The following is a 27,608-nucleotide window of genomic DNA, read 5'->3' as shown; positions in this document are numbered from 1 at the left end:
AAGGAAAAAAATAAACAAGAGGCTGTAAAACAGAAACAGCGGTTGGCACTTAGCTCTGTTTCCTTCCTTGCAGATGTTGCTTCACGCTGACTCTTGCAGTCAATGTCTTTCCAATGGAAGGTAATCAACCTGAAGTATTAACTCAGATTCTCTCTCCACAGCCACTGCCTGACCTGCTGAGTATCGATTTTAGACCATTCAATCTACCTCATTAAAAATATTAAACCTTCCAACTATTACTCCTTCACTGCAAACTTCTCTTATCTCCAGAGTCATTTGCTGTCCAAGACTTGTTAATGCAGAGTCGACATGGAGAGGCTAAGTTCTGAAGGCAGTAGTGATTGTGGTCTTCATCCGTCCCCCTGGAGCAGGGAGATGATATTCGGTGATGATTACTAGGCTGTTGTACCAGCCTAGATCATACCTTTCTGCTACACCACATTCCTCCCCTTAACCAGCACTACAACCCCACCTTCATTCTGTCTAGGTGAGAACACCTGGAATATCTAATTGCCAATACAGATCACCTCGGAACTGTCATTGTAATGAGCAGTTGATCAAACACATCTAACTGTACTTCCACTGTAAGTTCACCTAATGCTAGGATGCTTCATACATTGATATATTATGCCTTTAATTTTAATTATTTAACATTTCTTCAATACAACTTTGATGCACATTAACTAATTCCTACAATATCACTTCATTATATCGCTCTAATTCTATAACATTCCACAGAACTGAATCATTCGCATCCTCTTCCACTTCACAATTGTTTTGTTTAAATCCCACTTACAGCTTTATCATTCAATTTACTAAAACTTGAGTAAATCATGAAAATCAATGCTGTTGAAGATTAGTACAGTCATAGGCTACTACTGACCAATAGACAGGATGATCAGTGACATGGCAGATAGAATTTAAAGGAGATAGGTATTAAGTAGAGGACTAACAAGGTGGTGAAGATAATAAATAATTCATTTGGATTGGATGTATATAATGAATGCTTGTGAGTATTAAGGATCAAATGGATCTTAGTATAGAGGTCCAAAGGTCCTTGCAGGTGACAGCATGGCTGGATAAGGAGGTGGTGAAAAAGACACCGAGTTCTGCCCTCACTAGCTGGGACACAGGGAGGTTATGATACAATCTGATAAAAACATAAGATGATGTTGGACAAACTTGGATCTTCAGAGACTGAGGGGCAACCTGACTAAAGTATGTAAAATTATGAGGGCCATAAACAGGATAGATACGAGGATGAAAATGTCAAATTTCAGACAGCATAGCTTTACGGTCAGAAAGAAAAAGTTTAATGAAAATTTACAAGGCAGCTTTTTAAATGGAGAGTGGTAGGTACCTGGAATATGTTAGCAGGGTAAGTAATGGAGGTAGATACAGTTGCGATGTTTATGAGACGTTTAGACAGACATATTAATAAGCAGGGAAAGGAGGATTATCAGCCATGTGCAAAATGGTGGTATTAGTTTGGATTGGCATTACAGTCAGCAGAGACATTATGGGCCCAAGGGCCTTTTCCTATGCTCTTCCTATGCTTTATTGGTTAAGCCGTAATTGTGTGTTTCAAACATTACTAGAGTGTTTTGTATTTTTCTGCTAAGATGATTATAGGAAGGACATGATTGCACTGAAGATTAACCAGGGATGCAGTATCAGAGTTTGTTTTCTGAGGAGTGAAGGGAGCTTATGGCACCTGGATAGAGGTCTACAAAATTGAGGGCCACAGATGAGATACCTAGGAAACGTTTCTTCATTAGTAGAGGCATCTAAACTGAATGGGGAAAGATTTAGGATAGGGATTTCCGAGGTCCAAAGCGATTATGTGAATTTTGAAGTGTATTAGCTGGACTTGGGGCTACGAGAGGCAGCTTCAAAATCACAGAGTGGTTGGAGTCTGAAGCACACTACTGGAGGCAGAGACTCACAAATTGGAAAAGATTTAAACATGAATGGCCAAGTCATCATCTATGGACCAGATGCTGTTAAATGGAGTTGGTATAGATGGGCTCATAGGCGTGGAGAGCCAGAGGGCATGTTTACGTGCTGTCAAGTCTATGCTGGTTCACAGATGATCTAAGGACAGTCCAACCCAATAGCCTTGTCCAGTACAGATGGTCTGAACTCTTTCCTATTCAATCCCGTTTAACTCCATATGAATTTATGAGTGATTGGTACCTTGAGCTCCCATGTTTTAATCTGAATTTGAGAACCTGCACTGCCCATTCCACCATCTATCAAGATTTGACAGTTTGGTTCTGTGTTATTTGTAATTTTGAAGCTGTCCCCTGTAGCCTCGAATGCACTTAATACACATGAAAAATATCAGCAATTCTTGTGGAACTCTACCTCCAGTACAAAAGAAAGTTATTTACTCTAACTTTGCTTTATATCTCTTGGCCATCTTTTTACCCATGCAATTACTGGCATTCTTATTCACGTTTTAAGTTTGTAAGCAAGCCTAAAACTGGAAGCAAATATCTCTAAAAGCTAGCAATGTCCACGATTAAACTGAGCATCAAACTTGTTTGCGAGCCGGAGCACGGAAACCATCTAACCTGTACACGATCATGTTGTCGTGAAGAAACTGTAACCCGAGAACGACACAAGCCGAGTAAAACCTGCAGGAAAGAAGAAAACAGTCATTTGCACATTAGCTTTAATTGGGGTCACATTCCATTATCAAACAAAGTGAGAGAACACACTGCTCCCTGCACTCTTCACTATAATGTATGGCTCCAACCAATCTCCACTGTACATTGAAAAGATTGAAGTTCTCAAGCTGCACACAGGTCAGGCTGTGTAAGGGGAGAAATTTCATATAAAGCAGAAAGGAACCCCAATCTTTCTGCTGCAGATAAAACCTCTCAGTTCTGTATTATCTTTGCAGGTCTTGCACTGTCTCATGCTACATTTCCCCTAACGCCATTCAAATATTCCCAACTTTTCTCAGTGCTGGGTTTGGTGGGGAAATCCCTGTGTGGCATCTCCACATGAATTAACACAGCAATAAAAATAAAATGGAAAACGATCAGGTTTCACGTCAAGGAGTGTGGAACTGTAAAGATGATAAATTAGACTACACTGGTATGGAAACGGTCAGGTGATTTTTGCTTATATATCAAAATAAAAACAGAAAATGCTGGAAACACTTGGGCAGAGAACCAGAGTTAACATTCCAGGTCTGTGACTGCTTCCTTACCAGGAATGCCCAGCATTTGCAGTTTTTGACATGTTTTCTGTAAAATTCAAATTTTTTTCGAGGAATAACAACCCTCAGGAGTCTTGGATTTTAAATGTTAAGTGTTTCCTTTCCTGATTAGCAGAGGTTTCCAGAATTCTATTTCATTCCAGGTGTCCAGCATTGTGCTAATTTTAATTTGGCGATGTGTTCTTACAGTTCTGTACAATGATAGAGACTGAAGAATATGCAAGATCCACAATGAAGGTACCAGAACTGATCGACTGTACCTGTAAGAGTAAACTTAACAGGATAGGGCGCGTTTTCCCTTTAGGTACAAACTATCCCTGACCTGGATGTAACTCTAGATACACAGTAATACCGGTCCTTAGAAATGCTGGCAAGTCACAGGACTAAGCCGAAACAATATAATACATTAAGAATACTGTAAAGCCTGGTAGACTGCACAGATCAACGTAAACACTGTATTCTGGCATTTAAAAAGGACTTACAACCTAAAAACACTATTACCATTTCCTTACTAATGTTTAAGAATTGGTGTCTAAGTTGAGAGAGCTATTGCAGAAACTAACTTAGGAAATATGTCCTGCATCACAGCCATCAGAGGGGAAGAAGCAGAAGAGAATGAGAATTGTAATATTCATTAAAGAGAGCATCACTGCACTCATTCGGCTGCATGTCTACCAGGATTTTCACCTTAGGCCATGGGCAGTGTCACTGAGTCATCAGGTGTGGAAACACGCTCCTTGGCCCAATTCATCCATGCTCAATATGTTACAGAGCAATTATATCCCATCCGCCCACATTCCGTCCATTGTCCTCGATATCTCTCATCAATATACTTATCTAGATGGCTTTTAAATGTTGCTAGTGTGCCCACTTCAACTACTGTTTCTGGCAGCTCATTCCAAATACACACCACCCTTCGCATGAAGCTGCCAATAATGTCCCTTTTAAATCTCCCACCTCTGATCTTAAACCATCACCCTCTCTCTGGGGCAAAGGCTATGTGTTTTCTCCCTGTTAATGCCCCTCTATGTAATACTTCTATTTATTATGGAACCATGGAATCATTACGGTGCAGGAAAACATTGGACCCAGTGAGTTGATAGCAGTCCTGCACCACAATCTGGTTGTCCTGTCTGCAGTCACTTCTCTTTGAGTCCTGTATCTTATTTACTCTCCAGGTACCAACTGACTACATTTCCAACACCCTTAGCAGAACTGACTTCCAGTACACATACCCTTATCATATTCCCTTACCACCTGTTGCTCATGACTTTAGATCTGTGCCCCTGGTGCTTGAAAGTCCACTAATGGGAATACCTTCTCCATGCATACCCTACCTAAGCACATTTATTTTATTTAGAGATACCAAGTGCAGTAAGCTCCTCTGACTCGTCAAGCCGTGATGTCCCAACAGCCCCCCATTTAACCCTAACCTAACTATGGGACAATTTACGATGACCACCTAAACTACCAACTGGTACACCTTTGGACTATGAGAAGAAACTGGAGCTCCCGGGGAAAATCCACACATTCCACAGGGAGGACGTACAAACTCCTTACAGAGGACATCGGGATTGAACTCCAAGCTCTGATGCCCCAAGTTGTAATATCATCACACTAACCATGACCGCCATAAAATCCTTGTCAACTTTTGTTGCTTCAAGTAGATCAACCTCAGCTTCTCCAATCTAACCCCGTAACCAAAACTTCCTCATCCCAGCAACCATTCTAGTGAATCTCCTACAACCTCCATAGCAGCTTTACATCTATCCTAGAGCATGACCAGAACTGGGCAATACTTAGTTGGAACTTAACTTGTGCTTTCAGCTTCAAGTTGTTTTACTGAGTCTCTCCAGACAGGAATTAACTTTCATTCACCCAAAAGTTTTGTGAATCTCAGCTGCACCATTGCCAAGAAAGGCTTTTCCTTTCGCAGCCATACAATACCGCAGGTCTGATCCCAGCAAATCTCTGCATACTTTGCTGGGGTTTCTTAAATCTTAGAAGGTCAAATTCCCTCTACACAACAAATTTATTAGTTTTCATTGTTTAAAATTCTAAATCAGCAGCCTACATATTCCAGTTCTCATCATGAACACATGAATGATAGACACAGTGAGAGACTGGGAGAACAAAACCACATGCCAGTCTATGAAACATCCTTTCCTCAAACTTAGTTCACAACTGAAATTGTGTCATCTTTATCCATCTTCAGTGTGGCCACCCATCCAATTTACCCCACAGTCTTTCTTTGAACTTCCTTAATCAATTTTTATGCAACACTTTAATGGAATTTCCCTTAAGTTATGCTCTCCAAGTATTACAATAATTAAACTATTTTCTCTAAAACAAAACCTCAACTTTGTCAAAACTTTTGCAACTTTCTTTTAAATATTTTTGACCATTTCAAGCCCTTGCAGGCATTTATTCCTTCCTAAATAAAAACACATGGAGAAATATTCCATTTTGTGCTGGCACAACTATTAGACTATTGTACACTTTTATATTGTATATAAAACAGCACACATTCAGATACTCAGCTTTTTAGCTTTTCTTCTTATTGCAATCATATCCATTAGAATCAAAGAGCATAAAATTGTTCTAGAAGACAATAACAAATTAGTCCCTTCTCTTTGACCTCAGCTCTGTACTTATTAAAGCAGAAAGTCAATGACCATCTGAATTTATCACTAGGTTTGCTTCTGTCTCCATTTCCCGCAGTTTGCAATCTATCATCTCCTGTTGCATAAAGCCACTCAGAATTCTGAAGACATTTAATAGTAGATCCCTTTGGACCTTCCTCTTTCTAAAATTGAAAAAAAAAATGGTTATGCCACTTAGTCATCAAAATGAGTTGTATTTATTGTTGATTTTAAAGATAACCAAATCAGCCCAAGCTAAACTAAAATTTGAGAATACCAGTTGAAACAGCAGTCGTAAATAGGTGCCAGATTAACATTTATGACCAATGTTTGAAAACTACCAATACTCACACAGCTCTAGGTTCAGAGAAGACATCAGCATGAATGTGCATCATTAGATCACCACCAGCCGTATACTCCATCACAAAGCACACGTGCTCGGGAGTTTGAAAACAGGCAAATAGGTTGACCAGGAATGGATGATTGGAGAGGTTTACTGTCTCAAAGATTCGTTTTTCACACATTAAGCTGAGAAGGCAAGAGAACAGGTTGGTTGACAAATTGCATTGGTACCAGTACACTTGGGCTGCAAAAAAAAAATGTAATCAGTGTCACCAGACTGTGCATTGAGTTTCTACTGAACTGACAACATCATTAAATCAAAGATCTTCCACTGCACTGGTCAATGAAAAAAAAACTAGCCCCTTCACCCAGCATGTTCAAATTGACTAATCACTACAAATCCATTTGATCAGCTTCTTGTCCACCACCCACTATGCCTTGCTGATTCAGTACTAATGCTTCTGAAATGAGTACCAGGCTTGGACAGCATGATCCAGATTCTTATCATTCAATGGGAAAAAAATTCCTCAGATCCTTTCCGAACTTCTCATTCCTTACCTAACACTTATGCCTTAGACATCTCTGACATGAGGGAAAAATTCTTACTATCTAATGCCTTTTATAATTTTACATACCTCCGTCAGGTTCCTGTTGGCCTCCTCCATTCCAAGGAAAGCAAACAGTCTCCCTCATAACTGAATAGTTCCATCCCATGCAAAGTCTTGCTGAATCTCCTCTGCACCCTCTTGAGTATCCTCATGTTCTTCCTATACTATGGAGACCAAACCTGCACATAGTACTCCAGCTGTGACCAAATCAACATTCCACAAAGTTGTACCAAGATTTCCCCACTTTTATATACTGTGCCCAGGCTAATGAAGACGAGCAAACCACATGTCTCCTTCACTATCCTATCTATCTCCACTGCCACTTCTGGGATCTTTGGATTAGTCATAAAGACAGTTGTTTCAGCACAGAAATAGGCCCTTTAGCCCAGCGAGTCCGTGCCAAGCAAGATGCCCATCCAAGATACATCCATTTGCTAACATTTGGACTATAAGCTTTTAGGACTTTCCAATCCATGTCTTTGAAAAGTTGTTATTGCATCTGCCTCAACCGTTTCTGTTAGAGCTCATCCCACGTAGGCATTGCCCTTTGTGTATGGAAAGTTCTCTCTCAAAATCCTTTGAAATCTTTTCCCTCTCATCTTAAACCTACGCCCTCTGGGAAAAAGACTGAGTGCATCCATCCTGTCTGTGCCCCTTAATTTTATACACCAGGTTGTGAAGATCAAGGAAGAGAACTTTGGCTGAGAGTGGACATCACATAGTGGCAGGTTCTAGTTAAATTCTACACCCATCAATTGTGTGCAAAGTGGTTGTGATTGCAAATTTATCCCTTGTTCCTCAAGACCCCACAATGCAAGGGTGGCAAACTGTTTGAGGGTGAGCCCAAATTGACAATAATCTTCGAAAAAAATAATCTTGCATGCCAGAGATTATCATTCCTTAACAAATTAGTAACAATAACCATGGACATTTTAAAGAGAAACTTTTAAAGAGCTTATTTGCATGTATTCATGGTTTTCTTACTAATAAAACTATAAAAGATAAATGGAAATAAATGAATCTTTTAGAAAGCCTGCTTAAAATTATTAATATTAATCATTTAAAAAGACAATTGATAAATAATATCACTTCTAAATAATATTGTTATTATAAGCATTTAAGACTATAAGACCAAAAAGCATTGGATCAAATTAGGCCACTCAGCCCATCTGCTCTGCCACTCCATCATGACTGATTTATTATCCCTCTCAACCCCATTCTCCTGTCTTCTCCCCATAACATTTGACACTCTGACTAACTAAGAACCCATCAACCTCTGCTTGAAATATACTCAATGACTTGGCCTACACAGCTGTCCATGGTAATAATTCTACCACCAACTGACTAAATAAAATTTCTCTTCATCTCTGTTCTAAATGGACGCCCCTTTATTCTGCTCGCCCAGAACCATGTATTATCCCTTCCATTCCTGGGATCATTCTCATGAACCTCCTCTGGACCCTCCCTAATGCCCACACATCTTTTCCCGGATAAGGGGCCCAAAACGGATCACAGTATTCTAAGTGCGGGCTGACCAATGCCCTATAAAGCCTCAGCATCACGTCCTTGCTCTTACATTCTAGTACTCTCGAAATGATGCTAACATTGCATTTGCCTTCCTTACCACTGACTCAATCTGCAAGCTAACCTTCAGGGAATTCTGCACAAGAACTCCCAAGTCCCTTTGCACATCCGATTTTGAATTTTCACCTCATTTAGAAAATAGTCTATACCTTTATTCCTTCTACCAAAGTGCATAACCGTACACTTCCTTACACTACATTCCATCTGCTACTTCTTTGCCCATTCTCACAATCTGTCCAAATCCTACTGCAAACTTGGCCACAAAGCTATCAATTCCATTATCCAAATTGTTGTCATATAATATGAAAAGCAACTTTGATCCCAATACAGACCCCTGTCCAACACCACTAGTCACCAGCAGACAACCAGAATAAGACCCCATTATTCCCACCCTTTGCTTCCTCCCGGTCAGCTCATCATCTATTTACGCTATTACCTTTCCTGTAATACCATGGGCTCTTATCTCATTAAGCAGCCTCACGTGTGGCACCTGATCAAAGGCTTCTGAAAATCCAAGTAAACAACATCCACTGACTCTCCATTGTCTATCCTGCCTGTTATTTCCTCAAAGAATTCCAAAAGATTTGTCAGACAAGATCCCTCCTTAAGGAAATTAGGTTGATTTTGGCCGACTTCATCATGCGCTCCAAGTACCCAAATCTCAATCTTAATAGTAGACTCCAACATCTTCCAACCACTGAAGTCAGGTTAACTGACCGATAATTTCCTTTCTTCTGCTTCCCTCCCTGCTTAAAGAGTAGAGTGATATTTGCAATTTCCCAGTCCTCCAGAACTATTCCAGAATTTAGTGATTCTTGAAAGATCATTGAAAGAGGAGGGAGGAGAAGATGGTGGCACGATGCAGCGCGCACGGCCGTTCTGAATATCGTATGTGTTAACTAGGATGCCGTGCACAATCCTGATTTGACAGAGACAGCCATGAGAAGCACGGAGGAACACCCGGAGAAACTTCTGAAATGCCCGCTTCGCTGCCGCTGCTACTGTGTGATTGAGAATCTCTGGAGGGGAAGGCCCCAAATCCTCAGCTTTGCCTATTGCCTGTTGCTGGGGCCGAGGTCAAAGCGCTCGGCAGAGACGGCGCTCGGTGCTCAGTGTTGGAGAGCTGGTCGGAGGCTTGGAGTTTTCGGACGGACTCGGAGTCGGACTATGGTCAGATGCTTCCAGGATGCTGCATCAGCAAGTTTGCGGTGCTGGAGGTTCACCGCCTGTGTGAGATGATGGGAGTTTCGAGAGACTTTGAGACTTTTTACCGTGCCCATGGTCTGTTCTTTATCAAATTACGGCATTGCTTTGCACTGTTGTAACTATATGTTATAATTATGTGGTTTTTGTCAGTTTTTCAGTCGGTTTGTCATGTGTTTCTGTGATATCATTCTGGAGAAACAGTGTATCAATTCTTAATGCATGCATTACTAATTGACAATAAAAGAGGACTGTGTGTCCTCATAATCTAAATCTAAATCATTACTAATACCTCCAAATCTCTTCAGCTACTTCTTTCAGAACCCTGGGGTGTAGTCCATCTGGTCCAGGTGACTTATTTACCTTCAGAACTTTTAACTTCCCAAGCACCTTCTCCTTAGTAATTGCAACTACACTCTCTTCTGTCCCCTGACACTCGAATTCTGGCATATTGCAAGTATCTCCTATAGTAAAGATTGATGCAAGATAGTTATTCATTTCATCTGCCATTATTACCTCTCCAGGTTTATTTTCTAGTGATCCTAGTCTTGGCTACCTTTTACTCTTTATATATTTGAAAAGCCTTTTGGTATTCTCTTTGATATCATTGGCTAGCTTACCTTCATATTTCATCTGTTCTCGCCTTAGTTGTCTTCGGTTGTCTTTTAAAAGCTTCTCAATCTTTTGACTTCCCAATAAGTTTTATTATCTCATATGCCCTCTCTTTTCCTTTTATGTCATTTTTGACTTCCTTTGTCAGCCACGGTTACCTCATTCTTCCTTTCGAATACATCATCTTTGGGATGTAATTATTCTGCACCTTCCGAGTTGTTCCCAGAAACACACTTTGCTCCACTGTTTTCTACCTAACTACACTAGCTCAGCAAATATTTTCAAAACGTAACAGCAAACATCAAGTTTCTGTAACTGTCTAGCTGATGCCAAGCTGACATGAGCTGACATGTAAAAATATCTCACTGCTCTCGAGTTCCAGAACATCATTTACTACCTCATTTGGTAGCAAGATAATCATTACGTATTTTATTTTATTATAGAAACATAGGAAACCTACAGCACAATACAGGCCCTTTGGCCTACAATGCTGTGTCGAACATGTTCTTACTTTATAAGTTATCTAGAGTTACCCATAGTCCTCTACTTTTCTAAGCTCTATGTACCTATCCAGGAGGTCTCTTAAAAGACCCTATTGCATCCGTTGCTGGCAGCCCATTCCCCACACTCACCACTCTCTGCATAAAAAACCTATTCCTGACGTCCCTTCTGTACCTACTTCCAAGCACCTTTAAACTGTACCCTCTCGTGTTAGCCATTTCAGCCCTGGGAAAAAGCCTCTGACTATCCACACGATCAATGCCTCTCATCATCTTATACATCTCTACCAGGTCACCTCTCATCCTCCGCCGCTCCAAGGAGAAAAGACCAAGTTCACTCAACCTATTCTCATAAGGCATGCACCCCAATCCAGGCAACATCCTTGTAAATCTCTTCTGCACCCTTTCTATAGTTTCCACATCCTTCCTGCAGTGAGGTGACCAGAACTGAGCACAGTACTCCAAGTGGGGTCTGACCAGGTTCCTATATAGCTGCAACATTACCTCTCGGCTCTTAAACTCAATCCCACAGTTGATGAAGGGCAATACACCGTATGCCTTCTTAACCACAGAGTCAATCTGCGCAGCAGCTTTGAGTGTCCTATGGACTTGGACCCCAAGATCCCTCTGATTCTTCACACTGCCAGGAGTCTTACTATTAATACTGTATTCTGCCGTCATACTTGACCTACCAAAATGAACCACCCCACACTTATCTGGGTTGAACTTCATCTACCACTTCTCAGTCTAGTTTTGCATCCTATTGATGTCCTGTTGTAACCTCTGACAGCCCTCCACACTATCCACAACACCACCAACTTTTGTGTCATCAGCAAATTTACTAACCCATCCCTCCACTTCCTCATCCAGGTAATTTATAAAAATCACAAAGAGAAGGGGTCCCAGAACAGATCCCTAAGCAATACCACTCATCACCGACCTCCATGCAGAATATGACCCATCTACAACCGCTCTTTACCTTTTGTGGGCAAGCCAATTCTGGATCCACAAAGCAAGGTTCCCTTGGATCCCTTGCCTCCTTACCTTCTCAATAAGCCTTGCATGGGGTGGCTTATCAAATGCCTTGATTAAATCCATATACATCTACTGCTCTACCTTCATCAAACGTGTTTAGTCACATCCTCAAAAAATTCCATCAGGCTCATAAGGCACAACCTGCCTTTGACAAAGCCATGCTGACTATTCCCAATCACATTATGCCTCTCCAGATGTTCATAAATCCTGCCTCTCCGGATCTTCTCCATCAACCTACCAACCACTGAAGTAAGACTCAGTGGTCTATAATTTCCTGGGCTATCTCCACTCCCTTTCTTGAATAAGGAAACAGTACCTGCAACCCTCCAATCATCCAGAACCTCTCCCGTCCCCATTGATGATGCAAAGATCATTGCCAGAGGCTCCCTCGCCTCCCACAGTAGTCTGGGGTACATCTCATTTGGTGTTGGAGACTTATCCAACTTGATGCTTTCCAAAAGCTCCAGCACGTCCTCTTTCTTAATGTCTATATGCTCAAGCTTTTCAATTTGCTGTAAGTCATCCCTACAATCGTCAAGATCCTGAATACTGAAGCAAAATATTGATCAAGTATCTCTGCTATCTCCTCGGGTTCCATACACACTGTTCCACTGTCACACTCGATTGGTCCTATTCTCTCACGTCTTACCCTCTTGCTCTTCACATACTTGTTTATTATGGGTGAGGTTTAAAAAGATACCAAGGGGCTGCACAGCATGCCATATGCAAACAAAATTTTTGTGCATGCCACCCCTAGGCCTCACCAGTCATGGCACTATCTTATCCTGATTAGACCTCCCAAAACAATTTACCTCACACTTATTAGAATTGAACTCTTATCTTCCCGCATATGATCAATATCCCTCCATTCCCTGAACTTTCACATCTATCTAATAGCCTCTTAAATTCTTCTTTCAAATTTGCTTGGTAGTGCATTCCAGGCACTCACCACTTTGTAAACAAAAATACTCTTTTTCTCCCTCCTCACCTTAAATGCATGCCGTCTAGTAATTGAAGAAAAGCACGTCCTATGTCCTCGTCATCATCCTACCCGCGTGTTTTGCCATTTCATGAAGCTACGCACTTGTACATCAAGATCTTTCTGTACATCCATGCTGTTAGCAATCCTGCCATCGATTGTGTACTTGTTGCATTAGACCACCCGAAGTGCAACACCAGACATTTTCCCAATTAAATTCCATCCGTCATGTGTCTGCCCACATTTCCGATATCCCTGCTGCATCTGTTGGTAACCTTCCTCACTATCCATAATTCCACCATTTTATTGTATTGCTGCAAATTTAATCAGGCCTACATTTTTGTCCAAATAATTTTGGTGGCAAAATCATAGTATTGGCAAATGAATTCTAACATCAATGAAATGTGTTATCTTTTGGTGAACACACATGAACAGCACACAACTAGCTCCTTCAGCCCACTGTCTTCATACTCTTCCTGCTCACCAACATTGCTCTGTAACTTCCTTTGCTCTGGGATTTTAGTGCTCATCAAGAGAGCTGGGGTGAGGGAGGGATGAAGAGGGAGCAAAACTGACCTCCCTCCTAAAAATGAGTTCAGGATCAGAGAGGGGAAGATCAGGAGGGACAGTGAAAATACACTAGTGGATGGAACTGTGGACATAACTGGTTTCAGAGAGAAATCTGAAGGATTATTGAGCTCCAGTATCTACAGGTTTTAATTTTTGGAAGATGGGAACTCTGAACTGTATAAGCTAGTTGAGGCAAAGAGAATGGATTCACTTGACCAGAGTTGGGGCAACCATGAAGGAAAACAAAACGAAGGGTTAAGATGACTGAGCAAGTACAGCAAAATGTCTGCCAGCCTGAATAACAGTTGTTAACACTTGAGTTCTTTATATCATTTTCTACAAAGATACAGTGTACTTCTGGTTTTAAAAGAAAAGTAAATTTTCACCTGTCAACCTCATCTCTTGCAACAATATCTCCTTTCTTCAAGGCTTTGATGGCAAACAATTGTCCTGTCTTTTTGTATTCCGACAAGAGCACCTGTTTTAAAAGAAAACAGAAAGTCTTCATAGTGTCAAAAGTTAAAGCGCAGTGACCACAGAGAAGTGTTGCTGCTCGCTTGAAGATGATGGAATCCACTTTGAAAGGAAGGCACAGCATGGAAATAAGGAAGATCACTGTAACCAGTTAAGTTGTACCGTAGAGCAAGTCATGTGAAGACTTTATTTTCAGGCTTCATCAGAAATAGAACACCTGAAGGAACGTGACATGAACTAATGGTAACTTCTTTAAATTATAACAATATAACATGTGAACTCCCTCATCAAGAAAGGCAAGGGCAGGTGTCATGTTCCAGAGTAGATTGTGTTGATTTGATCCTGACATCCAACGAAACCCAATTTCCCTCAGAATCAATAAAGTATGACTATGACTATCAAGTGACTGTGTGGTTTCCTGAGTGCGCCAATTTCCTGCCACTTGATAGATTAATTTGTTACCCCTAGATCATAAGACCATAAGAAATAGGAGAAGAATTAGACTATTCAGCCCATTGAGCCTGTTTCACCATTCCATCATGGCTGATTTATTATTCCTCTCAAACCCATTCTCCTGCCTTCCCTCCATAATCTTTGACGTCTTTATAATCACAAGCCTGTCCACCTTCGCTTCAAATATACCCAATGACTTGCCTTCCACAGACAGCTGTGGCATTGAATGCCACAGATTCACCACCCTCTGAATTACGAAATTCCTCCTTCTGTGTAAAATATATCCTTCTATTTTGAGGCTGTGCCCTCTGATCCTAGACTCTCCCACTAGAGGAAAAATCCCTTCTATGCCCAGTCTAACTTGGCCTTTCAATATTCGGTAGGTTTCAATGAGATTCCCTCCCTCCACACTCTTCTAAACTCCAATGAGTACAGACCCAAAGCCATAAAATGTTCCTCATACATTAACATTTTCAAACCCAGAATCATTCTCGTTAACCTCTATTGGACCCTCTCCAATGCCAGCAGATCCTTTCTTGGATAGAGGGCCCGAAACTGCTCACAGTACTCCAAATGTGGTCTAATGATTGCCTTATAAAGTCTCAGCAGGGCATCCCTGCTTTTATATTCTAGTCTTCTTGAAGTGAATGCTAACACTGCATTTGTCATCCTTACTACTCACCCAGTCTGCAGGTTACCCTTCACAGAACTCCGAAGCCCCTTTGATTTCTGAATATAACCTCTATTTAATCCAATACAATTCGTCAACATGGAGAATACTCTAACTGGTTGCATCATTGTCTGGTCGGGAGTGGCCACTGCACAGTATTGGAAAAAGCTGCAGAGAGTTGTATACTCAGCCAGCTCCATCATGGAGAATGAACAGACAAAAAAAAACATGAATGCTACCTCACTCTGCCTATACTATTTATACGTCTATCTACCTCTATATCTATATACATAGATTTCTTATTGTAATATATAGGCTTTTTTTAATTTCTTGCACTATAGTGCTGTCACAAAACAACAGATTTCACAGCAAACACCAATGATGTTAAACCAGATTCTGGGTGTTTAATGGCTCAAACACTAAAAATGTCTCCCTCACCCTCTTCTGGTGGCTGGTGGCGTAGTGGCATCAGCGCCAGACTTCGGAGTGAAGGCTCCCGAGTTCGAATCCAGCCGGCTCCCTTGCACACTTTCCATCCATGCTGGGCTAGCAACTCGACCTCATAAAAGTAAGAAAGCCTGCTAAAAAAAAGCGCTGTCACGACAGCGTCCCAATGACACCACTTGGAGTTAAGGGCTTTCTTCTTCTTCATCCTCTTCTGCACTAAGAACTCTAGTTTCCCTAATCTCCCCAGGTACCCATATATCCATTCAAAATCAATGCAGCAGGACCTGACCGGTTCTCCAAATGTTGTCTAGTTTGGATTTTTTACCTTCCCATCGCTAAACCTGACCTCTAAACTAACTCCTACCACAATAAACCTGACTTCTGAACTGACTACAGCCATTATAAACCTGACCCGGTGAACTAATTATTTTGCCAGAATACCACACACCTTTGCACATGATTTGTTTCCTCCCTGTCTCCGTTTGAAAAGCTCAGATTACATATGTACACACTCAGCAACCACTTTATTAGTAGTCCCGCTCATTAATGCAAGTATCTATTCAGCCAATCATGTGGCAGCAACTCAATGCATAAATGCCATATGCAGACAAGGTTAAGAGGATCAGTTGTTGAAGCTCTTGTGTCAAGTACGAGAATGGGAAAGAAATGTCATCTAAGTGACCTCGACCATGGAATTCTTGTTGGCGTCAGACAGGATGGTTTGAGTATCTCAGAAACCGCTGATCTTCTGGAATGTTCACAAACAACAGTCTCCAGAGTTTACAGGGAATAGTGTAAACCAAGCACAAAAAAAAAATCCAGTGTACTGTAATTCTATGGGTAAAAACACCTTGTTAATGAGAGTGGTCAGAGGGAAACGGCCAGACTAGTTCAACCTCACAAGAAGGTGTCAGAAACTCAAATAGTCTCACATTACAACAGTGATATGTAGAAGAGTATATCTTAACGCACAACGTGTCTAACCCTGAAGTGAATGCACTAGAAGACCACGAACAGATACTCAGTAGCCACTTTATTAGGTACAGGAGATACTCAATAAAGTGACCACTGAGTATATATGCAATGATTACATGTCACAACAATAAACTTTAATATTCTTGAATTCTCAGACATAGTTCAGCACACGAACAGACCCTTTGATTTACAAGGTAGTGCTGAACCAATTAAATTAGTAATTAAATGCCAAACGAATCGCTTCTGCTAACACAGTGTCCATATCCGCCAATTCACTGCACATCCGTGTGCCTAAGTGCCTCTTAAACACTTCTGTTGCATATGCTTCTAACACCACTCTTGGCTGTGCATTCCAGGCACCCATTACCCAGTATAAATATTTTATTCAAACTGAGATGCAGCACGGTAACAGGCCCTTCTGGCCCAATGAGTTCACATGACCAATTATACACATGTGACCAATTCACCTGCCAACCCACGTTTCTTTGGAACACAGGAGGAAACCAGAGCAGCCAGAGCAAATCCACGTAGTCACAGGGATGACATACAAACTCCTTACAGACAGCAGTGGGAACTTGATCTTGTCCCTTGAACTCGTCCCCTCTTACCTTTAATGCATGCCCTTGGAGAGGGATAGAATCAGACAGTATGGGAAAGTATTTAATTGGGAGAGGGGAATTATGATGCTGTGCAGTGGGACCTTGGGAACAGATATAGTCAGAGGAATGCACAACAGAAATGTGGAGATTGTTTAGGGACACCTTGTAGGGGGTGTTAGACAGGTTTGTCCCATTGCACAAGGAAAAGATGGTAGGAGTGTAGAAACCATGTTTGATAAGAGATGTGGAACATCTAGTCAAGCACCAAACCAGAAGTCCCTACAAAGGACTGAGAATGGCTGAGAAGATCTTAGGGGTCTCCTTACCACCCATCGGGGACATTTATCAGGAGTACTGCATACACAGTGCCCTTAGAATTATCAAGGATCCCACCCATCCATCCAGCATCCTCTTTGACTTTCTACCATCAGGCAGGAGACCCTGATGCATAAAAACAAGAACGGTCAGGATGGGAAACAGTTTCTTCCCTCAGGCCACTAGGCTTCTGAACTCCCTGCCATATCACTGGTTAATCTATTCCATATCTTGCCGTATTTAATTTATGCACTTTAGTTTGTTATTTATGCAAATTCATCTGTAGTTTTTATCCTTACCTTCATAAGTCATTGTGTGCTATGTGTACTACTGTGCTTTACACCCTGATTCAGAGAAATGCCTCATTTGGCAGTTATACATGTACATAGTTAAATAACAATAAACTTGACCTGACTTGAACTGAAGAAGAAATTAGTTTACTTAAGGTTTTGGAAGCAAAGATCATACAGGGCTCCAGAGATTTACAAGGTAGGAAGGAGCTTAGGAATGTGCATACCAGAACTAGTTGAGGACTCAAGAAGACTTTGGCATGTAGGAATACAGAAAACCCACAAAGCATTCCACACATACATGAATAACCAGAGAATGACCAGAGTGAGGGTAAGCCTGATCAGGGACAGAAGAGAAAGCATGTGTCTGAAGTCAGAGGAGGTAGGAGAGGTCTTTGATGAATACTTTGCTTCAGTACTCACTAGAGAAGAACCTTGGCATTTGTGAGGACAGCATACAAAACAAACTGATATGTTAAAACCTGTCGCTGTCAAAACAGAGGGAGTGATGGAACTTCTAAAAATTGTTTGGACAGACAAGTCCCTGATGCCAGACGGGATACAAAACAAGTTACTACAGGAAGCAAGGGAAGAAATTGCTGCGCCCTCGGCGGTGACCTTTGAGTCCTCATGGGCCACAGGAGAAGTACCAGATGATTGGAGGGTGGTAAATGTTATTCCTTTGCTCAAGAAAGGGAGTAGGGATACCCTTTGGAATTATAAACCAGTGAGTTTTACTTTGGTGAAGGGCAAGCTATCGGAGTGGATTCTTAGAGTCAGAATTTACAAGTATTTGTTGAAGCGAAGTCAGCATGGCTTTGTGAGGGACAGGTTATGCCTCATGAGCCTGGTTGAATTCTTTGCAGATGTGGCAAAGCACATTGATGAAGTAACACAATGGACATGATGTATTGCGAGACGTTTGATAAGGTTCTCCATGGTAGACTCATTCAGAAAGTCAGGAAGCATGGGGTCTGCGTGGAGTCAGATTGGTTTGCCTACACAAGGCAGAGGGTGGTTGTAGATTGAGCATATTCTGCCTGGAGGTCGGTGACCAGTGGTGTCCTGCAGGGTCTGATCTGGGATTCTTGCTCTTTCCAATTTTTATAAATGACTTGGAAGTGAAAGAGTGCATTAGTAAGTTTGCAAATGACATGGAAGTTTGGTGGAATTGTGGATGGTGTAGGCAGTTGTCATAGGATACAAGACATTGATGGGATGCAGAGCTTGTCCACTGAGGTAAAAGGGGTTGTGTTGGGCATCTCAAAGAGGGCCTGATGGGGTATACCTCAGGTTATTGACAGACACAAGTGAAAAGACTGCTGCGGCCTTGACCAATACCTTCGTGTCCTCTCTACCACAGGCAAAGTCCCAGAGGACTGGCAAGCAGCTAATATTTTATTATTCAAGAAGGGAACCAGGCATAATCCTGGCAATTATACACATCGGAGGTAGGGAAGTTACTTGAGATAATCCTTAGGAATAGGATTCATGAGCATTTGGAAAACCATGGCCTAATTAGGGACAGCCAGCATGGCTTTATGCAGGGCATGCAGTATCTTACTAATTTGATTGAGTTTTTTGACAAGGAGACGAGAGGGATTGATGATGGTAGAGCTGCAGATGCTGTCTGCATGGATTTCGGATTTTAGAAAGGCGTTTGGCAAGGTCCTTCATGGGGCGCTCATCCAGAAGACTAAGATGCTTCGGATCAATGGTGAGTTGGCTATTTGGATTCAGAACTAGTTTTCGCATAGAAGATAGAGGGTAGTGGTTGAAGGGACTTATTCTAGCTAGGGGTCTGTCGTTAGAGGTGTTCTGCAGGGATCTGTACTGGGACCTCTGCTGTTTGTGAGGTATATAAATGGCCTGGATGAAAATGTAGATGGGCAGTTAATAAGCTAGCAGGTGATATGAAGATTGGTGGTATTATGAATAGCAAAGGTGACTGGCCAAGAAGACAGCAAGATGCAAATCAGCTGCAAATACGGACAGAGAAATGGCAGATGGAGTTCAATCCAACCATGTGAAGTGTTACACCTTGGTAGGTCAAATTTAAAGACCCAGTACACTGTTAAGAGCAAGATCCTTAGGAGAGGGAGTGGTAAAAAGGAAAGGAGGAGGGGCACCAGAGGGAAAAGATGTGCAGGTGAGGAGAAGAGATGGGGTGAGAAGGGAACCAGAACGGGGAATGGAAAAAGAGAGAAGGGGAGGGGCAAGAAATGGCCAGAAGTTAAAGAAACCAGTGTTCATGCTGTCAGGATGGAGGCTACCCAGATGGAACATGAGGTGCTGCTCCTCCAACCTAAGTGTAATCTCATCATGCCGGTAGAGAAAGCCCATTAGAATGGGAATGGGAAGTAGAATTATAATGAGAGAACCCAGGGAAGACTGTCTATTGTGGTGGCTGGAGTGAAAGTGCTCGACGAAGCAATACCCCAATCTACCTCGGGTCTCATCAATGAGGAGGAGGCTGCACAAGCAGCACCAGATACAGTAATGAACCTGGCAGACTCATCTGGAAGGACTGTTTGGGGTCCAGAATAGTGATGAGTGAGGTGGTGTTGGGACAGATGTAACATCTGATGCACTTGCAGGAATGAGTGCCAGAAGGGAAATCAGTAAGAAGGAATGAGTGAACAAGGCAGTGATGTCGAGCAATCCCTTCAGAAAGCAAAGAGAAGAGAGATGGAAAGATGTGTTTAGTGTTAGGATCCCATTGTAGATGTTGAAAGTTAGAGAATGATGTGCTGGATATGGAGGCTTATGGTGTGGTGGGCAAGAACAAGAGGAACTCTATACCCGTTATGGCAGCAGAAGAATGGGGTGAGGGCAGATGGCAGGAAATGGAGGAGATGTGGGTGAGGGCAGCATGGATGATAGAGGAAGAAAAACCCTTTTATTTGAAGGAGGGGGAAATTTCAGATGCTCTAGAATGGAAAGCATTAACCTGAGAACAGATGTGGTGGAGATGGAAGAACTGGGTAAAGAGAATACCATTTTTGCAAGTGACAGAGTGGGAAGCGATATGGTCAAAATAGTTGAGAGACTTAGTAGGTTCATAAACGATATCAGTAGATAGTCTGTCTCCACAGACAGGCCAAGTAACTTTGGGGGAAGGATGGAAGTTGGAGGCCAAGTTGAAGAAATTGATGAGCTCAGCATGGGTGCAGTCACCCAGGGCTGCAGATGCCAGAGGCAATGTGGAAGACAGCCAAGGTTTCTGTAGGACACACAGAAATCCGAACTGGATTGACGGCTGGCCCTCTCGGTGCTGCCCTCTGGTGTTTGCTCAGTGGAAGTACAAGCTGGACCAGGAATTTAACATCAATCTACAGTAATGCCACTCAGGGTCTTGAGCAATATATTTTTTTTCTTCTTTGTAACTATATGTTTTTCTGAAATTGTAACCACATCTGCTCTTTGTGCTATGTGTTATGTGCAGTTGATAATGTGTTTTACAACTTGGCCCCGGTGGAATGCTGTTTCGTTTGCTATATTCATGTATAGTTGAACGATAATTAAACTTGAACTTAAAGCAGCACCAATGCAGTCATCAATGTAACTTAGAAAGAGTTGGAGCATGTTACCAGTATAGGCTTGGAATATGGATTGTTCCATACGGCCAATAAAAAGTCAGGCATAACCGGGGCTTACGTGGATGCCCATGGTTACATCTTGGGTTTGAAAGGGGGAGCAGCTGAAAGAGAAATCACTGAGTGTGAGGACCAGTTATGCCAGACAGAGGAGTATGGTGGTGGAGGGAAACTGGTTAGATCTGCAGTCCAGAAAACAAAAACAGAGAATTTCAATGTCTTCCTGATGGGGGATAGAAGTGAATAGGGACTGGACAGCCATATTAACTGTCCTAAGCTTCCCACACTCTTGTAGTTTGTCTTACTCTAATTTAAGTAATGACTGCAAGGTAGTTGCCTATAGCTATTCTAAAAACTTATGTTGTCTTCTCCAAGTTCTCCTAATGAAAGGTCAGTCACCTGGCCAGATTCATTACCCAACACCAGGTCCAGTACAGCCCCTCTTCTTGCTGAACCATCTACATGCTGATTTAAGAAACCTTCTTGGATGCAGCTTACAAGTTTTGTCCATCTAAACACCTTGGACTGAGGAGGTCGCATTGATATCAGGAAGTGGAAGTCACCCACAGCAACAACTGTGTTGTTCCTAAACCTTTCCTTAACTTGCCTGCATATTTTTCCTCAATGTCCTGGTAGCTACTGTCAGGTCCAGTTATTTAGTGAAAAATCTGAATGATTCTGTCTTATCCTCCAAATGCTGTCTGCAGCATTTACCGGCCAAACGCATCCTGAACTTCAAGTAGCATGGGTCAGCGTGCCCTCAAATGCTTATCCATGCACAATGACTTCTCTTCCTGCTGTTACCTCTAGTGTCCACTGTTCAATGCATTTTATTGTTTCACAGCAAGCTGCACGTCAGCAAAAACAGTAGCTGCCTCCTGCAACCCTTCACAGTTCATGCACCTGGTGAGTGAAAAGATGATTCTAAAGAGATTCCACATTCATTCTGACAACAGCTCATACCCTTGCTTCAAATCACTCACCTCTCATTGTGTTGAGAGGCAAGATCTTTAAGATCTTGAGATGGAGATGGTGCATGCAGCCCAGCACCTCACCAGCTGTGGTGACATGAATGGGTTTTCAGGGCTGTGAATGCCAACAGATTCCAACATCCAAGGCCCAGCGCACTGACATTTGGAATCAGAGGATAACCTAGGTACCTAGGCACAGTCCAAGACCACTAGCTGCATCACTGAAGATTTTGTCAACCACAACCCTACCCTTGATGCAAACACATGACGTCACCCACAGTCGCCTATTGCAGCTAATTCTGATTCTGTGCCTGTTTGACAAGAAACCAAGGACGTATCCAATTCAGTATTAGCAATGAGCAGATGGTATATCTGACATCTGAAAGTTCAGGGTCAAAGAGCATCAACCTCATCACCCACAAGAGTATTCCAGGGGATCTCAGAGATGTTCATCTTCACGAAAGGAGAAAACCCTGCTGTAAAAACTACAGCGCCTCCTTGCAGCCTGGCACAGGATTTGTATCATCAGGATCCTGCTCAACCACATTCACCCAGTATACAAAGAGCTACATCCCAGGGTAGACCCCATATACTGGGAGGCAGATTGTGCATGCTCTTCTCCACCCAACAACTCCAAGGGAAGTGCAGAGACCAATCATCTTGTTGGACATTGCAGACTTCACCAAAGCCTTTGACTCTATGAATATGGCTGACTAGAAACTTATCACCATTTGGTACTTATTCCATGTGGGCATGCAAGCCATGATATTAAATACGAGTTCAAGGTACACATACAAAGAATGAAAATTAGCTTTTTGCAGCAGCAGCTTACAGGCCCACTAACCAATGGGCCGACAACAGAACCATTCTCAACAAAAACTGTTGTCAAAGAATGCCGTGGCTTTTCCCTAACAAACTTCTCAAATTCTTTTTCTGAATCATGCACCTCTCCTTCAACTAAATGAACAAGAAAACTGTTCAACTCACACCAATTAACTGCAGAACTCCAAATCTCCCTAGTCAAATTGCATATGCCTCTGTGCGTGTCCATGGTGAGGAATGCTTTTCTTCATCAGTTATGGCAATAAGCACGAGAGTTGAGACAGTTACAATGGTAGAAAATGTTGGTTAGACTGTGCTTGGAGTACTGTGTGCAATTCTAGTTCATGCTATTGGAAGGATGTCATTAAACTGGAGAGAGTGCAGAAAATATTCTCAAGGAATTGGCTTCACCAGAGGACTTGAGTTATACACAGAGAATGGACAGGCTGGGAATGTTATCCCTGGAGACAAGGAGGCTGGGCCGGGGGGGGGGGGGTGGAGTGACCTTATAGGTTTAATAAAATCATGAAGGATGTAGATAAAGTTAATGGCCACAGTATTTTGCTCCATGTGGGAGGACTATAAAATAAGAGGGAGCTGGTTTAAGGTGAGAAGGAAAACTTTAAAGGGGACGAGAGGGGCAATTTCTTCCAGAGGGTGGCGGGCGTATGGAATGAGCTGCCAGAGGAAATGGTAAAGGTGAGTGCAGTTCCAACATTTAAGATACATGGTTAGGAAAGGTTTGGAGCAGGGGTTCCTCAGTTAATGGTAGGGGTCCATGGCATAAAAAAGGTTGGGAACTCCTGGTTAAAAGAGATATAGGTCAAAGACAGGCAACAGGATCAGCTTAGTTGGCATGGATGAGTTGGACCGAAGGTCATGTTTCCTTGCCGTTTAACTCGATGAATACATGCTCAAGGACTGTACTCAAGGACTAAGCTCAAAGCTATCACAAACCTTCGGAAACCACTTCCCATATCTCCAGGTTGGCGAGACAGATATGAAATAAATAAACAGTTGACGTTCCAGGCGGAGACTCTTCTTCAAGACTGGAAAGGAAGGGGATTCTGATGAAGGGTCGTGCTCCGAAATGCCAACTGTTTATTAATTTCCATAGATGCTACCTGACTTGCTGAGTTCCTCCAGCATTTTGTGTATGTTGTTCTGGATTTTCATCATCTTGTGTTTTAAGATATAAAATCAACCACCTTTGGTCTAATTAAGAAAAAGTTATTTAAGTTGGGATTGGTTTTTTACTGTCACATGTACCAAGATACCGTGCAAAGCTTATCCTACATACTGTTTATACAGATCAAATCATGACAAAATGCACTGAGCTAGAAAAAGGTAAAACAACAGCAACGCAGAATAAAGTACAAAAGCTACTGAAACAGTGCACTGCAGGTCTTAAAGACAGAGAATTTCAATTTAAAAGAGTACAATGATTGTAACGAGTCATTTGTGAATCTGCAGGGAGCAGCTTATAAATCACCTTGCTCCAGCATTTCACACCTGGCACAAAAGTTGTAGCCGTCACGGCAGTGATTCCTGTCCTTCCACATGCTTCTGAGATCTAGACTTCCTGACACAAGCATTTCAAGCAAAGGAAAAAAATGAAACAACAGCATGTCTGCTAAATCTTCTAAATTCACCAAAGAAATAAGTGAACCAAACTTAAAATCAATACTGGGGACCTGGTTACAGTCATGCAGCATGTCAAACACATGCCCCATGCTATATTCCAGAAGCTGGCACTGTATTCCAGTTCCTCTGGTCAACATGTGCCTAAAACCAACCTCACCACAGACTTCCTGGGAATCTCTGGGTAATGACCACTCAAAGTGGAGATAGAGCATTTGGGATGTTAATTGACAATTTGTAGGCCATCCACTGAAAGCACCCAGAGGCCCTGCAGTGGAAGGCAGGTCCCTCCTGCCTCATCCATGTAAATTCCCACATCAGCCTCAGCACCCATCTCAGAAACACAAAAATACTGACTAGAAATAAATCCATCCTTAAGCCTGATGAGGACATCTCCTCTTCAGCTCCTGATCTAATATGTACATTCGCCACCGTTCATTCCTATCCGGAGATGTGGCCTGTCCTGCCCAGTTCCTCCAGCACATTTGTGTTTCTGTTCATCTACAACAATAACCTTGACCCCAGGAACTCAATACACAGTCCTTTCATCTCTAAGTTAATTATGCCCAAACATCACCTTGCCCCAGCCTCAGACTCTCATAAGTCCTGATCTGCTGAAATCTCTGTCCAATCCCTACCCCCTGTCTTCCTCTAATTCCCCTGGTACAGCCTGGCCTCACACAGCATACGTCACCTCTGATTACAACCCTAGTCTCTTTATGAAATAATTTCTAATGCACTTTTCAATGTTAAGGGTGCTTTATAAGTGACTCAATAATGCACGAGGACAGATTTGCAAAAAGAACGAACTACAACCCAGTTGGAGTCCTGCCAAGTGGCTCTCTAACATGAGAATCCTTACCTTTCCAAAATGTCCCCTTCCCAGAACGGCAATGAGTTTGAAATCGCGTAGACTCAACGAAGATTTGAGAGGTACACTGTGTGGAGAAAGAGGAAACACACATCACGCAAATGATGATCAAAATTTAGTTTATTCTTTGTTAAGGAGACCATGACATTGGCACTTAGATTTAAATTTACAACTGCAGAAGTGCAATTCGAATTAAGAGAGATGGATGGATGACATTGTTCATGTGGCACTTCAACTGGTAAAACTGTGTACTTTTTAATTTTGATGAGGAGTTTTGCCTCCTTACTCTTGTCCTAGATGTAACTACTTCAAGCGTAAAGAAAGTTTTCTTCAGTTCCCCTCTAAAATTTGTCCCAATGCTCCAAGTTTTAATCCACAAGATGCATTTCCAAAAATGGTACTTAGAAACTCAATTAAAAAATGTGACAAAATAACCAATAACCGCTCAAGTAAATACTAATTTAAAAGTAAGCTAAATTAAGATAGGTATGTTAAGTGACGTAGTTTAACTCGTATGTTGAAGAACAAACAAAGGATCGATTTTAGATATAATTTTGTACAATGAGATAAACGTTTAAAATAAAATGGTTGTTAAAGGGTGGATATGAAGTGACAGAATTTCTTGAGGACTGAAAGTGACTTAGTTCAAACTAAGCAAACTAAACCTATGCTGATATGAGGAATGAGTTCACTACTATAGAAGATTGAGAAACGACATTAAAAGTTCTGAATGGCAGTAAACAAACAACTACTAACATTTAGATTGATACAATCAATCAATGCTACTGTTCCAGGGAGTATTGAGGAACAAAGGGCAAAGGGACCTTGATGTATTAGTCCAGAATTCCTAAAGGTGGCAGCACAGGTACTTATGGCAGTGAAGGAGAGGTATGTAACGCAGGCCTTCATTAGCTAGATTATAGGCAAAGAGCAGAGTTTTAGAAAAACTGTGATTAGGTCACTGCCAGAGTAGTGGTTGTCAATCGTTTTGGTCACCACTTCAAAAACAGAATCAACTTCATGAGACATGATCTCCTGCATACAAAGCCATGCTGACTATCACCTTTTGCCTTTCCAAATGCATATCGACTCTGCCTCTCAGAATTCCCTCCGGTAACGTTTTATCCACCAATGTAGGTCCACTGGCCTGCTCAGTGTCCTTCTTAAATAAAGGCACATTAGCTACACTCCAGTCTTCAATTACCCAATGCATAACTAACAATGATACAGGCCTCAGCAATTTCTTCCTTTACTTCCCACAATGTCCTTGGATACACCTGGTCAGATACCATGGAATTATTCACCTTCATGTACATGAAGACCACTAACACTTAGACTTCTGTAATATATGTTTCAGGATGTCACTGTTCTCTTCTCTGAACTCACTAGTTTACTTGTCGCTCTCCTCTTTACCTGGGTTATCTCCCCTCTTTCATTCAAGATGACGGATCCTGACTCAAAACACTGAATGCCCATTTCCCTCCACAGATGCTGCCTGAACCAGAGGTCCTCCAGTGTTTTGTGTATTGTTCCAGGTTCCAACAACTGCAGTCTCTGATGTCTATGTCTTGATTATAGTTCAGCGTCCTTTGCTCCAATGAAGAAAACTGCAGGCAAGCCAGTCTCCTCCCAAAGTTTTAACAATATCCTTGTTATCAGCCATGACAAGATCCTTGTAAATTCCCTTCACACCTTCCTGTAAAGTGCTAACAGAGACTTGGAACGTGAGCTGGGTTTTTGTTCCGCATGAGATGAGGAGAGAAGACGCTGGAGAGAACCGGTCGTAGGATACGACCTGGTGTGGAGGTAGTGATTCGATGGAGCTGGGCGGCGAGATCGGCTGAGGATCAGTGAATTGAGCTCCAACTGGTGCAGATTTGACTGTTTCAATTATAATGGGCAGTGTGCGGCCCGTTGTTTCTTGGCACTGAGTTGTAACAGGGTTGCAAATGACACAGCATCCACACAAACCAGGGTCTGGGGTAGGAGAGCCATCTCAATCTCACACGTTTGGCAGGACTGAAGTGTGCCTTCCCTGGCTTTACACAGCAAGGGAAACCAGTTGGGTTTCCAATATATATCTATATACACACACACACTTTAAGTACCTCTATGACAGGCTCAGTTAAGGTGATCAAAGCCGAAATGTAAGCTGCAACTTCCAGCCAAGTTGCCGCTTG

At 42.1% G+C, this 27,608-nt stretch overlaps 1 protein-coding gene across 2 annotated transcripts in view; it reads right to left on the bottom strand.

Moving 5' to 3' along the window:
* Positions 1-27,608, bottom strand: part of LOC140191269 (serine/threonine-protein kinase N2-like) — a 155,123-nt gene that overhangs the window by 29,611 nt on the left and 97,904 nt on the right. For both annotated transcript variants that reach the window (XM_072248527.1, XM_072248528.1), the window contains exons 14-17: positions 25,420-25,495; positions 13,691-13,782; positions 6,223-6,399; positions 2,577-2,639 (exon numbers count right to left, since the gene is read on the bottom strand). In XM_072248527.1, coding sequence (XP_072104628.1) covers positions 2,577-2,639; positions 6,223-6,399; positions 13,691-13,782; positions 25,420-25,495 — 408 coding nt within the window. The remainder of the gene's footprint in view (positions 1-2,576; positions 2,640-6,222; positions 6,400-13,690; positions 13,783-25,419; positions 25,496-27,608) is intronic.

Source organism: Mobula birostris, chromosome 32 (genome assembly GCF_030028105.1).
Source record: "Mobula birostris isolate sMobBir1 chromosome 32, sMobBir1.hap1, whole genome shotgun sequence".
NCBI lineage: Eukaryota > Metazoa > Chordata > Chondrichthyes > Myliobatiformes > Myliobatidae > Mobula > Mobula birostris.
The sequence above is the reverse complement of the archived record's forward strand: the minus strand, read 5'-3'. Positions and strand labels throughout refer to the sequence as shown.